General features: G+C 42.9%; 1 protein-coding gene across 1 annotated transcript; it reads left to right on the forward strand.

Annotated features, from left to right (window-relative positions):
* Nucleotides 1–1,211: 1,211 nt before the first annotated feature.
* pnkd (PNKD metallo-beta-lactamase domain containing) lies at nucleotides 1,212–13,185 on the forward strand. Its single transcript, XM_029710923.1, has 9 exons — nucleotides 1,212–1,395; nucleotides 1,585–1,700; nucleotides 1,809–1,921; nucleotides 2,600–2,658; nucleotides 2,929–3,021; nucleotides 6,524–6,687; nucleotides 6,887–6,973; nucleotides 7,115–7,230; nucleotides 11,968–13,185. The coding sequence occupies exons 1-9, from the start codon at nucleotides 1,238–1,240 to the stop codon at nucleotides 12,139–12,141; spliced, it is 1,080 nt and encodes a 359-aa protein (XP_029566783.1). The 5' UTR covers nucleotides 1,212–1,237; the 3' UTR covers nucleotides 12,142–13,185.
* The last annotated feature ends 970 nt before the right edge of the window (nucleotides 13,186–14,155 follow it).

Consider the following 14,155-nt stretch of genomic DNA (forward strand, 5'->3'; position numbering starts at 1 on the left):
TGAAGGAGCGGAGACAGGTTAAAGAATGATTTTTAAGCCTTGAGACAATTGAGCCATGGACTGTGTGTATGTGCCAATCAGAGGGTAAATGGAGGGTGAATGGGCAAGACAAAAGTGTTAAGTGCCCTTGAACTGGGTATGGTAGTAGGTAGCAGTTGAACATTTGAAGTGCTGGTACTCAGCTCACCATCAAGCACTGATTGTGCAACTATGAAATTCGGTGTCAACCTACTCAGTGACACCCACAGAACACAACTATGTAGAGTTTACACAATTATTAGCGTCTACATAGTTGTGTTCTGTGGGTGTCACGGAGTAGGCTGATACCTCCATTTCATAGGTGCATAATCCATATGTTAGGCTGTACAGTGCAATATGAATGTCCAAAACACACAATAGACTGACTGGGATTGTAATGGGTGCGTGCTGGTGGCAGGGAAGTCAGGCGCAGGAGAGTGAACTTGGTATAAACGGAGCAGTTTAATAGATGCTAAAAAAATCAGAAAACCAATATATACAAAAATAATATAAAAGGGTACAAAACCCATCACACACCAGAACATGACTTGCACAAAACAGACAACCAACAATCACCAACAAAGACATGAGGGGAAACAGAGGGTTAAATACACAACATGTAATTGATGGGATTGAAACCAGGTGTGATGGAAGACAAGACAAAACCAATTGAAAATGAAAAATGGATCAGCGATGGCTAGAAGGTCGGTGACGTCGACTGCCGAACACCGCCCGAACAAGGAGAGGGACCAACTTCGGCGGAAGTCGTGACAGGGATGGTGATTTCCCGCAGTCAAAGTCCTCCAATAAGAGCTAAGATGCTAATATTTGGGTAAACTCTACATAGCTGTGTTCTGGGTGTCACTGAGTAGGCTGATACCCCATTTCATGGGTGCATAATAGGTTAGGCTGTACAGTGCATACTGTAAGTATGCCCCCAATGCTATTCTGAAGTCAAATACATCCACAGTGCGGTTTCAACATATTTTTAAAATGTGGGGGTCAAATGAACTAATAATTGTATTTTTGTTGAATTTATATAACAACATTTCAACATTGCTTATCTTGTCAAATTGTTGCACGTTTAACAGTTTTAGTTTCAATGGGATACTTTTATTTTGAAGGCGAGTCGACGATTCCACTATTGTTGCTCACGCTAATGTTGGTCACAACACAAATGTGACGAAAATTGAGTCATACGTTGCACCGCCCACGCAATATGGCGCCTCCTGACTGGTCGGTAACCCTCATTGCAACTGCATCATTTTGCAGTGTGTTATGTTTTTGTCTTCGTTTTAGGCGCACAGGACGTACCATTTGGAAAAGCTTTTTTGGTCAAATAATGGCACGCACAGAGAAACCCCTGTTTCGGATCGCGTAAGTTGGTTGAAGCGTCAGTATTTCCGAATCAAATTGTATTTTTTCCCCACATTGTTGTTCCTCACTTCTTACAAAATGAAGCGATGCTTCTGTTAGCTAGCGAACTAGTTACATTGTTTGCAGGCAAAATAATGACAAATGTAACTCTGGAAAACAACTGAAATAACACAGGCTATTACATTTTAGGTATACATTGTACACAAGAACCAAACTTGGTTACATGTACTACAAGAGGCAGATGAGGAAGGCACGCGAGCAGTTCCCCACTGGACATTCCAGAACACAGCCCATGGAATTAAACGGTTAGCTGTGGTTCCGACAGGCTACTCATGTTTAGTCACTTAATACTGTGAGCTAGCATAAAGATCAGTGCACGACTTACACGTCTCCCGTCACTCATCTGTCTACAGGTATTAAAATCATGCCCATTTCAGTACTGTCTGATAACTACAGCTACCTTGTCATTGACATGGCCTCGAGCGTTGCAGTGGTGGTCGACCCTGCGGACCCACAGACGGTTCAGGTGGGTGACGGGGTCATGGTTATGCCTTCTTTGTGGATATACTTTCTGACCGTTTTAATACTCTCTCTTGAAATAGTCGGGACGCTATGAAGACTGTCGTGTAAACTTAACAAAGCATCGGGGTGAGCTTGGCATTTCATAGGCCTATGCTACAGTGGATATTCAGTATGTAAGTCAGCGTTCACAAGATAATTTGGGACACTGAATGATTGTAACCCAGAACGATACACTATTAAATGTAAATATGGATGAGCCTTCGAAAGGGCTTTTGCTGATCTGTGGCACTTCCTCTTGGCCTCAATAAGATCCTCTTTGATTGGATGTAGCCGGCTCTGGTGCCAGTCTGGCCTCTGTCCCAAACACATACAATGATTGCTCAGTCTGGAGTAGGCCACGCTGTGGTTTATGTTGTCCTAAATATATCCACAGCATGTTTCATATAAAAGTGCATGTTTCATATAACATTTTCGCCCAAATGACTTCAAACATGTTATATTATCTCTAGTTTATATATATATATATATATATATATATATACATATACAACAGCACTTTTCAGTTCCAGTCTGTGATTTACCTCCATCTAGTGCTTTAAAGTGGTGGGTTTTAGCCACAGTCGTGATGTGAATGTTTCTACCCTGTCGATGATAATTGATGCCTCTGTCTGTAATCGTTTAGGCTGTCCTTGAGGAAGAAGGGGTGATGTTAGAAGCGATCCTCTGCACACATAAACACTGGTGAGGACCAAGAGCGTCATTACTTTTAATGCACAAATACTTGTAGATGGAGTATTAGATGGACTGGGTTGTAGGTGTCATGCGTATCAATGGAGCCGTTCAATATTTTGTTGCTGACGCTACATTCAAATGTTATAGGTCACATTGCAATGCGATATTAAGTTGACATGTTCTGTGTTATTCATCTACGCACATTTTATAATGTGATATTAAGTAGCTGTTTAAAAAAAATAAAAAATAATTAATAGACATATTTTGTTTTATCCCTAGGGACCACAGTGGGGGTAACAAAGGACTTAAAAAACTGTACAGCTCATGTCGTGTTTATGGAAATGCAACTGATAACATTCCTGGCCTCACACAGTAAGTCTAGGCTTCAGCTCTTTAGTAAGTCACGATCCTATCTTTGACAGCTTTTCCGTTGTATTTGGAATTTCAGCCTTCATCTGACGTCATTATGTTCTAGTGAAAATTGTAGTCATGGCAACGTTACATGGGGAAATTGCATGTTATTTGCCCAATTCTGTGATTCAAAGTCATAGAGGAGGTTGGTATGTATCATTGAAGATATTGATCCAGAGGGCAAACATGCATTTCACTTGCTAAACAGAATGTCACCAGTAGTTCCCATGGCACTGTCCTTTAATTTGTCTACTATGGATTTGTGGAGAATTATCTCCTCAGTCTCAGATTACATAAAATCAGAAAAGGTCAAATGATTCACTGTGACATCACAGCTTCTCACTATTATCGGCTTGTATTTAGCATGTTAATCAGTTATTCATATATCATCAGTGCTTGACTTGGGATGGAAGAAGTACTGGAGCTGTCTTTTTCCATTATGCGAAAGAGATCTCTGATTAGTCTCTGTTAACAGTTCTTACACATTTTCCATGACTTCTCCATGTCTTTGAACCAAATTTTCACAACGATTATTATAGCCGACATGAAAAAGTAAGCATTATTGACACTGGAAAGCTACTGTGTCTGATCCCATGTAGACCTACCACCTCCTGCCGTTGTGCCCTTGATCAAGGCACTTACCCCCCCCCCCATATAGAACTTCACTGTTAGTCGCAAGTGGTCAACCCTCCATCTGGAGAGCTCCTGGGTGTGCAGGCTTGTCTTTTTCAACATTACAACCAAATACTGTTGTCTTTATAAAATGATTCCCTCATTTAACAAATCAGGGATCAAATGGATAAGGTAGGCTACAGCGAAGCAAGGTATCTAACTAGACATGCTTATGTAAACTCAGCAAAAAAAAGAAACGTCCCTTTTTCAGGACCCTGTCCTTCAAATATAATTCGTAAAAATCCACTTAACTTCACAGATCTTCATTGTAAAGGGTTTAAACACTGTTTTCCATGCTTGTTCAATGAACCATAAACGATTAATGAACATGCATCTGTGGAACGGGCGTTAAGACACTAACAGCTTACAGACGGTAGACAATTAAGGTCACAGTTATGAAAACTTAGGACACTAAAGAGGCCTTTCTACTGACTCTGAAAAACACCAAAAGAAAGATGCCCAGGGTCCCTGCTCATTTGTGTGAACGTGCCTTAGGCATGCTGCAAGGAGGCATGAGGACTGCAGATGTGGCCAGGGCAATAAATTGCCATGTCTGTACTGTGAGACGCCTAAGACAATGCTACAGGGAGACAAGACGGACAACTGATCGTCCTCGCAGTGGCAGACCACGTGTAACAACACCTACACAGGATCGGTACATCCGAACATCACACCTGCGGGACAGGTACAGGATGGCAACAACAACTGCCTGAGTTACACCAGGAACGTACAATCCCTCCATCAGTGCTCAGACTGTCCTCAATAGGCTGAGAGGCTGGACTGAGGGCTTGTAGTAGGCCTGTTGTAAGGCAGGTCCTCACCAGACATCACTGGCAACATCGTCACCTATGGGAACAAACCCACCGTCGTTGGACTAGACAGGACTGGCAAAAAGTACTCTTCACTGACGAATCGCGGTTTTGTCTCACCAGGGGTGATGGTCAGATTCGCGTTTATCGTCTAAGGAATGAACACCGAGGCCTGTTCTCTGGAGCGGGATCGATTTGGAGGTGGAGGGTCCGTCATGGTCTGGGGCGGTGTGTCACAGCATCATTGGACTGAGCTTGTTGTCATTGCAGGCAATCTCAACGCTGTGCGTTACAGAGAAGACATCATCCTCCCTCATGTGGTACCCTTCCTGCAGGCTCATCCTGACATGACCCTCCAGCATGACAATGCCACCAGCCATACTGTTCGTTCTGTGCGTGATTTCCTGCAAGACGGAAATGTCAGTGTTCTTCCATGGCCAGCGAAGAACCCAGATCTCAATCCCATTGAGCACGTCTGAGACCTGTTGGATCGGAGGGTGAGGGCTAGGGCCATTCCCCCCCAGAAATGTCCGGGAACTTGCAGGTGCCTTGTTACCCCACTCTTCTACCATCTCACAGCAAGAACTGGCAAATCTGGTGCAGTCCATGAGAAAGAGATGCACTGCAGTACTTAATGCAGCTGGTGGCCACACCAGATACTGACTGTTACTTTTGATTTTGACCCCCCCCTTTGTTCAGGGACACATTATTCAATTTCTGTTAGTCACATGTCTGTGGAACTTGTTCAGTTTATGTCTCAGTTGTTGAATCTTGTTATGTTGATACAAATATTTACACGTTAAGTTTGCTGAAAATAAACGCAGTTGACAGTGAGAGGACATTTCTTTTTTTGCATAGTTTTATAAGGTTAAAATATTCCTGTTTCGGGGAAGATCGATGCATAGCAAGTTATTTGTCAATTAGGCTATTTTTTTTTTACTATTTATAACATTGCAATTACATGGCTACTGTTTAATAGAGGGGAATTCCAGCTTTCGAACGGTGCAGATTTATTTAGGTTACACAGTGCCGGTGGAAAGGCAACAACAAAGTGAATGCTTAGTTAACTGTTACACATTAACTATAGCTATCTCGCTAGTTGTGTTTTGAATTGGTGATCTATTTACTCTGTCATTATTTTATACCTACTGCTGAAATGTCACGCTCTCCCTCCTTGGGCAACGGCCCACTCGCACTGGCACACGCAGCACCACAGACGTGCACTGAAAGGTCAATCCGATAATGGCGGATATGTCGTTTTTTTTAAATTGATTGATCAAATTTAAGTGTGCTTTCATTTAATTACATTAACAACAATTAGGAAACTAATTTCCATGACCTTACAAACCCTCATTTGACAACTTGAAACAGCGCGTCATGCCATACAGGCCGGCACGTTTTCAATCCTGAACAGCCTCCTGTCACTCTCTCAGATTCACAGACTAGCGGCAAATAAACTTCAACAAAGCGGAATCAGGAAATGAATTCCCAATCTCCATTGCTATTCAATGAAGATCCTGCCTTGATCAAACTTTTTTGCCTCTGTGTGTGAATCTGGGTCAGCGAAAGGCTACTTTGTTTTTATAGAGGAGTCGGTACGCGAATCCCCCAAAATTTGAAGTGCCGGTACAGTGTTCAGGACAGCTCCAGTCCAAGTCAAGCACTGTATATAATACATTGGGGGTATAGCACTGTGGTAGACTAGCGTCCTGTCCAGGGGATGTACTTGTACATCCAGCTGACTCACGCTACAGAAACAGAAGACAGGCTCCTGCTCCTATAAGCCGTTCCAATTCACACAAACCAAGGCTTGTGCGAGGTGACTTATTTGCACTTTGAAGCATCACACTGTTATCTGAGTGGTGTGAAGAGGTAAGCAGTGGTACGTGACTCGACTATACACATCAACTGGCCAGGTGAGTCACGTGAACTTATCTGATGACCACACGCATGAAGCCATTTGTCTTTTGCTTGGTTTCCAGCCCACTGACAGACAAAGACTCCATAGACGTGGGCCGTATGCACTTCAAGGCACTGTTCACACCTGGACACACAGTGGGTCATATGATCTACCTCCTGGATGGTCGTACCATAGGAGCCCCCTCCAGCCTGTTCTCAGGTGACCTGGTGTTCCTCTCTGGATGCGGTAAGTCCAGCTCCAAAATCAGCTCTGTGGTTAGTTATTTTGAAGCATTTAGTGAGCAATGTACACCTATTGAAAAGCAGGTTCACAGTTGTTTGGCTTCTGTAGCTGTAATGCACTATGTTTGCTTTGAGTTTCACCCACTGTGTCGCGCGTGTGTGTATATAACTTGGTAATTGCGGTAGATCATCTATGTCTGCAGGGAGGATGTTTGAAGGCAGTGCCTTAACAATGCTGTCATCACTAGACACGGTCGGCTCCTTAAGTGATGAAACCCTCTTATGGCCCGGTAGGGAAATGACCTCCTTTATGTTTGCATTAAGTGCAAATGTATGCATTAGAATTACAAACAAAAATATTTCAGCACCAGTCTTCTGTAAGAGTTGTATTGATGTCTGTGTTTCCGTGTGTACGGATTTGTATTTCCCAGGCCATGAGTATGCAGAGGATAACCTGATGTTTGCTGCTGAGGTGGAGCCCCACAACGCTGCCAGGGAAAACAAATATCAGTGGGTCCTACAACAGAGAGGTCAAAAGCTGTGTACGGTACGGGAATAATCCATCCTCATTGTTATTCCTTACTGGCATCAAATCCCAAAGGTATTCACTATCCCGGGCTGTGTGGAAGAGAGGCTTGTCAGCGGCCCACAGGACAGTCTTTGTCAGAATGCCTTTGCACTCCCTCCTCTCTCTGAATGCTCCCATCTTTGGTGATACAACAGTCAGCGTATCGACTGTATCTATGCCGAACGTGTTAAACGGCGCGAATCAATTCTCACAACCTCATGTCTATGAAACTTTTATATGTAGGAGACTAAAAATAGCCCTGCCATCAGTGATCCCATCCTCCTAGTGTCTTTGATGTTAGTGGATGCAGATTCCAACGGTGGAATGCATGCCAGACTAGAGGTGTGGGTGGGATTTTCATTTGGTCATGAGGATAATACCCAGTCTTTGCTGTGGATTTGACTAATCTGTGCTGCTGGGATCAGGGTGTGGGTCTGATGCCTCTGCCCTCGGGGGAAGCTTTACTAACAAGCAGGGTGTCTGTTGTGAAAATGTGGCGCCGAACATTTGACCGGCAGCATTTTAATTGACCGGACCCGTATGCATTGGGTGCGTAACCTAATTAGGGCGTCCACTAACGGTGCTCAGAATGATAGAAATCGCATTTAGATGATGGTAGTTAAACATAACATGCAAGTTGAGGATGCAATGACGTGTGTCCTTACCGTGCACTTTGAAAATGTTAGAGTAGCGGTCCACATCCTCAGCCAAACGAACAGTCAAATCATTAGCCCATGTATGGACGGTGCGTGAGTTTCAAGTTTGGGGAAGCGCATTTTCACTATAAAAATTCACATTTATAATAAAGAATTCCATGCATCATTGTATTTGCCGACTTATGTGATGAGTAGATCGGATAGTCATAATTTAGGCTAATAATATAACTAAATCACTGTTCGCAAAAAAAAAAGGCTGTTCAATGCATGGCTGAGCGTGTATAGCGGAGAGGTAACGTTTCTTCTTTGCACGGGAAAAACACATGTCATGCAATTCTACTGCACTTTATATGATTGGAGACATTAGCAGAATCTTTTTCAATAGGACAAATTCCAGGTTAGCCTACTCTGCTGACACTGACAAGCAGATCAATCGAAACGACGTTGTCCATATAATAGACCTCTGAGAAGGGGAGACACAAATAGAATATGACGTCTGTCTAAACTGGAGGAGGAAATTATTGTCCAAAAACAAACGTTTAAGTAGCACTGAGCCGACAATGATAAAGAGTGAATATGTGCAGTGCGCACTTACCGGCGATATGGCCGATGCTCTTCGCTGGTGCCAATAAGGTAGTAGGCCTTCTGTTGTTCAGTCAGTTAAGTTGAGACTTTTGATAACAGATTAGTCTTTATATTGTCTTCTCTTTATAGCAATATCCATTTGCTTTACGAACAATGTTTTGCGTCAATTGAATTTTGAAGAATTGCGATATGCCTGGCTGGGCCTCATTACTCAACAATCATGTATTTGGTATTTGCCGGGCGCACCGCATAAATTGCGCTCTGCCTTTCCTTCCAACTGTTAAATAAAAAACTGTAGGCAATACATTTTAAAACAATCTACAACTTTTTTTTTTGTAAGGCTAGGGGAAGCTAATGATCCTCTGTTGCCAAGTCATACTTTAGTAGCCTATTTTGAATGATTTTATGTATTTCTGTATAGACAGGAGTAGGCTAATTAGGCTATATCGTTTTGGCAATTTCATTCAATTTACGTAGGTTCATAGGTGGCGCGTTCATAAGGCTATGTCAATCTACTATCCCCCATAGTAGAAAAGTTGACCTGTTCAATCGGTCAGCTTTTCGAGAAAGAAATAGCCCAAACAACAGACTCTGGGACAGTTGTGGGACATAGATCCCAAATTCATAAAACCATTAGGTTTAGGCTACATAAAAAAACATTAAGAATCAAATCCAATTTTATTGGTCACATACACATGGTAATGCGAGTGTAGCGAAATGCTTGTGCTTGTAGTTCCGACCATGCAGTAATATCTAACAATTTCACAACAACTACCTTATACACACAAGTGTAAAGGAATCAATAAGAATATGTACATATAAATATATGGATGAGCGATGGCTGAACGGCATAGGCAAGATGCAGTAGATGGTATAGAGTACAGTATATACATATGAGATGAGTAAAGTAGGGTATGTAAACATTATATAAAGTGACATTGTTTAATGTGGTTAGTGATACATTTATTACATCCAATTTTTAATTATTAAAGTGGCTAGAGATTTGAGTCAGTATGTTGGCAACAGCCACTCAATGTTAGTGATGGCTGTTTAACAGTCTGATGGCCTTGAGATAGAAGCTGTTTTTCAGTCTCTCGGTCCCAGCTTTGATGCACCTGTACTGACCTCGCCTTCTGGATGATAGCGGGGTGAACAGGCAGTGGCTCGGGTGGTTGTTCTCCTTGATGATCTTTTTGGCCTTCCTGTGACATCAGGTGGTGTAGGTGTTTTGGAGGGCAGGTAGTTTGCCCCCGGTGATGTGTTGTGCAGACCTCACTACCCTCTGGAGAGCCTTGCGGTTGTGGGCGGAGCAGTTGCCGTACCAGGCGGTGATACAGCCCGACAGGATGCTCTCGATTGTCCATCTGTAAAAGTTTGAGTGTTTTTGGTGACAAGCCAAATTTCTTCAGCCTCCTGAGTTTGAAGAGGCGTGTGGGTGGACCATTTCAGTTTGTCTGTGATGTGTACACCGAGGAACTTAAAACTTTTCACCTTCTCCAGTACTGTCCCGTCGATGTGGATGGGGGGTGCTCCCTCTGCTATTTCCTGAAGTCCATGATCATCTCCTTTGTTTTGTTGACTTTGAGTGTGAGGTTGTTTTCCTGACACCACACTCCGAGGGCCCTCACCTCCTCCCTGTAGGCCGTCTCGTTGTTGTTGGTAATCAAGCCTACCACTGTAGTGTCGTCTGCAAACTTGATGATTGAGTTGGAGGCGTGCATGGCCACGTAGTCATGGGTGAACAGGGAGTACAGGAGAGGTCTGAGAACGCACCCTTGTGGGGCCCCAGTGTTGAGGATCATCGGGGTGGAGATGTTGTTTCCTACCTTCACCACCTGGGGGCGGCCCGTCAAAGTCCAGGACTCGGTTGCACAGGGCGGGGTCGAGACCCAGGGTCTCGAGCTTAATGACGAGTTTGGAGGGTACTATGGTGTTATGCTGAACTATAGTCGATGAACAGCCTTCTTACATAGGTATTCCTCTTGTCCAGATGGGTTAGGGCAGTGTGATTGCGTTGTCTGTGGACCTATTGGGGCGGTAAGCAAATTGGAGTGGGTCTAGTGTGTCAAGTAGGGTGGAGGTGATATGATCATTGACTAGTCTCTCAAAGCACTTCATGATGACGGAAGTGAGTGCTAGGGGGTGATAGTCGTTTAGCTCATTTACCTTAACTTTCTTGGGAACAGGAACAATGGTGGCCCTCTTGAAGCATGTGGGAACAGCAGACTGGGATAAGGATTGATTGAATATGTCCGTAAACACACCAGCCAGCTGGTCTGCGCATGCTCTGAGGATGCGGCTAGGGATGCCGTTTGGGCCGGCAGCCTTGCGAGGGTTAACACGTTTAAATGTTTTACTCACATTGGCTGCGGTGAAGGAGAGTCCGCAGGTTTTGGTAGCGGGCCGTGTCGGTAGCACTGTATTGTCCTGAAAGCGAGCGAAGAGGAAGTTTAGTTTGTCTGGGAGCAAGACAATGAATCTGGTGTAAGATCAGAATGTTTAGCCTAAAATGTTGCTAAACTATTATTTATTAACATTAGTAGCGCAGCAAGGCAGTAGGCTATGGGCAAATGTGCATTTGGCTACCGGACAATGAAAGAAAGGTGAGAACATGAGAGAAGTAAGCTACTGGTTTCAATAGTTTATGGAAGTCTTTATAGAATAATTGCCTCCATGGATATGGTCGGATTTTGCCAAGGCTACTCGGAAGCAAGGTCAAACATGCCTCATAGTATGAAGTAAAATGTTCAGGTTTCAAACAATTAAGTAGCTATATGTTTTCAATATGTATACTGTCTCCAGCTCATTGCAAAGTGTTGTGACATGCTTCAATTACCAGTTGAGAAATAAAATTAGTAGCTCTCTTTAATTGTGGCCCAAAAACTATTTTTAACACACAATTGCATTTAGAATGGTTGTGGAATGATTGGGTTTATAAAATCGCTGTTTGACAGATTTTCTATTCAAAAGCTCTGTGTCTGTATGCTGTGCTCGTGTGATAGATGAGATACATAACAAATATTTTAATTCCACTAAAATATGCACATTTACAAGTCACCCCCCAGGCAGAAACCTATTGTGACTACCAGCTAGTGTAAAGGATGTCACGCTGCTTGCTTAGCGAGTACCGCTTCCTCCTGATTCGGCTCACAGTGAGGCTCGAACCCAGGACCTCTGCCTTGCCAGCACACGTGGCCACCCTCCTGAAGCATCTTACCAATCGGGCCAGGCATAAAGCTAGCTATCCGCTACCGCAAGTGGTGACCCTTCAGGCTGAGGAGTACGTTTTCCACATTCCCATGTGCTACACGAGCATACCTCTCTGTCTTTACATGCAGATCATTTCTATCAAACCATTAATTGAAGAAACATTTCAGACCTCTACTTGGAAAAGCTAAGGCAAAAATGTTGAATTGAGAGAATGACTATTACTCTTTGTTCTTCATACATTGTTTACATAATCATGTGGTTTCAGAGTCCCTCCACCATTGGAGAGGAAAAGGAGTACAACCCATTCCTGCGCTTCCACTCCTCTGAGCTGCACCAGGCTTTGGGCCTCCAGCAGGACCAGGATGAGGACTGGACACTGTTCCGGGCTCGGGTCTTGGAGGAGCTGCGAAGGCGCAAGGATATTTACAAGGGCAGATAGCGATGAGAATACATTTCAACAAAATGCCTTAAGGTGAATTAAGCCAATAGGGAACTCTATATTGATGTAATGTGAGGTTCAAAACAAATACAGGCAGATGGCTTTTTTTTTTTTTTAAAGAATGCCATGTTCCATTCCATTCCATGTTGGTTGTTCTTTACCTTCCAGCTCTAATATTGCAGGTGACAAATATGAAACCTACTGCTTGAAATATGCACACAGAAAAGTTTAGTTCAGGACACTAGTTGTAGTATCTCACTGTAAAGTTGATCTTGTGTGTGCGATTCTAAAAGTTGACATGGTCAACAAATGTATTACTGTAATGCAGCAGTCTTTTCAAACAATTGTACCATTTCTGGTACTCAAACTAGACTCGGTGTCTAAAAGATTTGTTTGCACATTCATGTTATTTGTTGTCAGATTTCATTAATATTGAACTATAAAGATCAAGGGATCGGTACTGTTAGTTAGCTGCTATTATCGGTTTGTTTTTTATTTGACACGTGGTGTAATAGGGGTAAACAGATTAATATTAGAAAACCTGCATTATTTTTTTTACGGTTAAATGACAAACTTCAGGCAGGTACATGCGTGTTAACTCAGTTTTACTGGACCATATTGATACCACTTCAGTCAATGGGCACATGTTTCTATCTTGTATTTTGGCTGAATTCATACTGTATCTCCACATTGTATGCGGTGATAAAATTATTAAGAATTGTTGCCATTATGATTTTTTTTCAAATGACTGTAGATTAAGTTATTATTGTTATGTGCAGAAATGAATTAAAGAAACTCTCTAGTTTATAATAATTACAATATTCTTTATAGGTGACTGCTGACTTCTGAAAAGTTAAATATTTTTTTATAACTACTTTTCTTGAACATGTTACTTAACAAGTTAGATATCCTTTATATTGCATTGAAGGAGACAATTACAAGTCATCATCAATAATAAGTTTGATATTTGGTAGAAAATTGAGAGCACTGGTTATTTGATGAAAATGAATTGGATTTTATTGCAATAAAGATTTTCAAATCAAAGTTTATTTGTCACATGCGCCGAATACAACAGGTGTAGACCTTACAGTGAAATGCTTACTTACCAATATTGCAAAAAAGGTGTTAGGTGAACAATAGGTAACTAAAGAAATAAAAACAGTAAAAGACAGGCTATATACAGTACAGTAGCGAGGCTATAAAAGTAGCGAGGCTAAGTACAGACACTGGTTAGTCAGGGTGATTGAGGTAGTATGTACATGTAGATATGGTTAAAGTGACTATGCAAATATGATGAACAGAGAGTAGCAGTAGCGTAAAAGAGGGGGTGGCGGGTGGTGGGTGGCGGGACACAATGCAGATAGCCCGGTTAGCCAATGTACGGGAGCACTGGTTGGTCAGCCCAATTGAGGTAGTATGTACATGAATGTATAGTTAAAGTGACTATGCATATATGATAAACAGAGAGTAGCAGCAGCGTAAAAAGAGGGGTTGGGGGGGCACACAATGCAAATAGTCTGGGTAGCCATTTCATTACCTGTTCAGTAGTCTTATGGCTTGGGGGTAAAAACTGTTGAGAAGCCTTTTTGTCCTAGACTTGGCACTCCGGTACCGCTTGCCATGCGGTAGTAGAGAGAACAGTCTGTGGCTGGGGTCTTTGACAATTTTTAGGGCCTTCCTCTGACACTGCCTGGTATAGAGGTCCTGGATGGCAGGCAGCTTAGCCCCAGTGATGTACTGGGCCGTACGCACTACCCTCTGTAGTGCCTTGCGGTCAGAGGCCGAGCAATTGCCGTACCAGGCAGTGATGCAACCAGTCAGGATGCTCTCGATGTTGCAGCTGTAGAACCTTTTGAGGATCTCAGGACCCATGCCAAATCTTTTTAGTTTCCTGAGGGGGAATAGGCTTTGTCATGCCCGCTTCACAACTGTCTTGGTATGTTTGGACCATTCTAGTTTGTTGTTGATGTGGACACCAAGGAACTTGAAGCTCTCAACCTGCTACACTACAGCC

This window comes from Salmo trutta, chromosome 24 (assembly GCF_901001165.1).
Source record: "Salmo trutta chromosome 24, fSalTru1.1, whole genome shotgun sequence".
NCBI lineage: Eukaryota > Metazoa > Chordata > Actinopteri > Salmoniformes > Salmonidae > Salmo > Salmo trutta.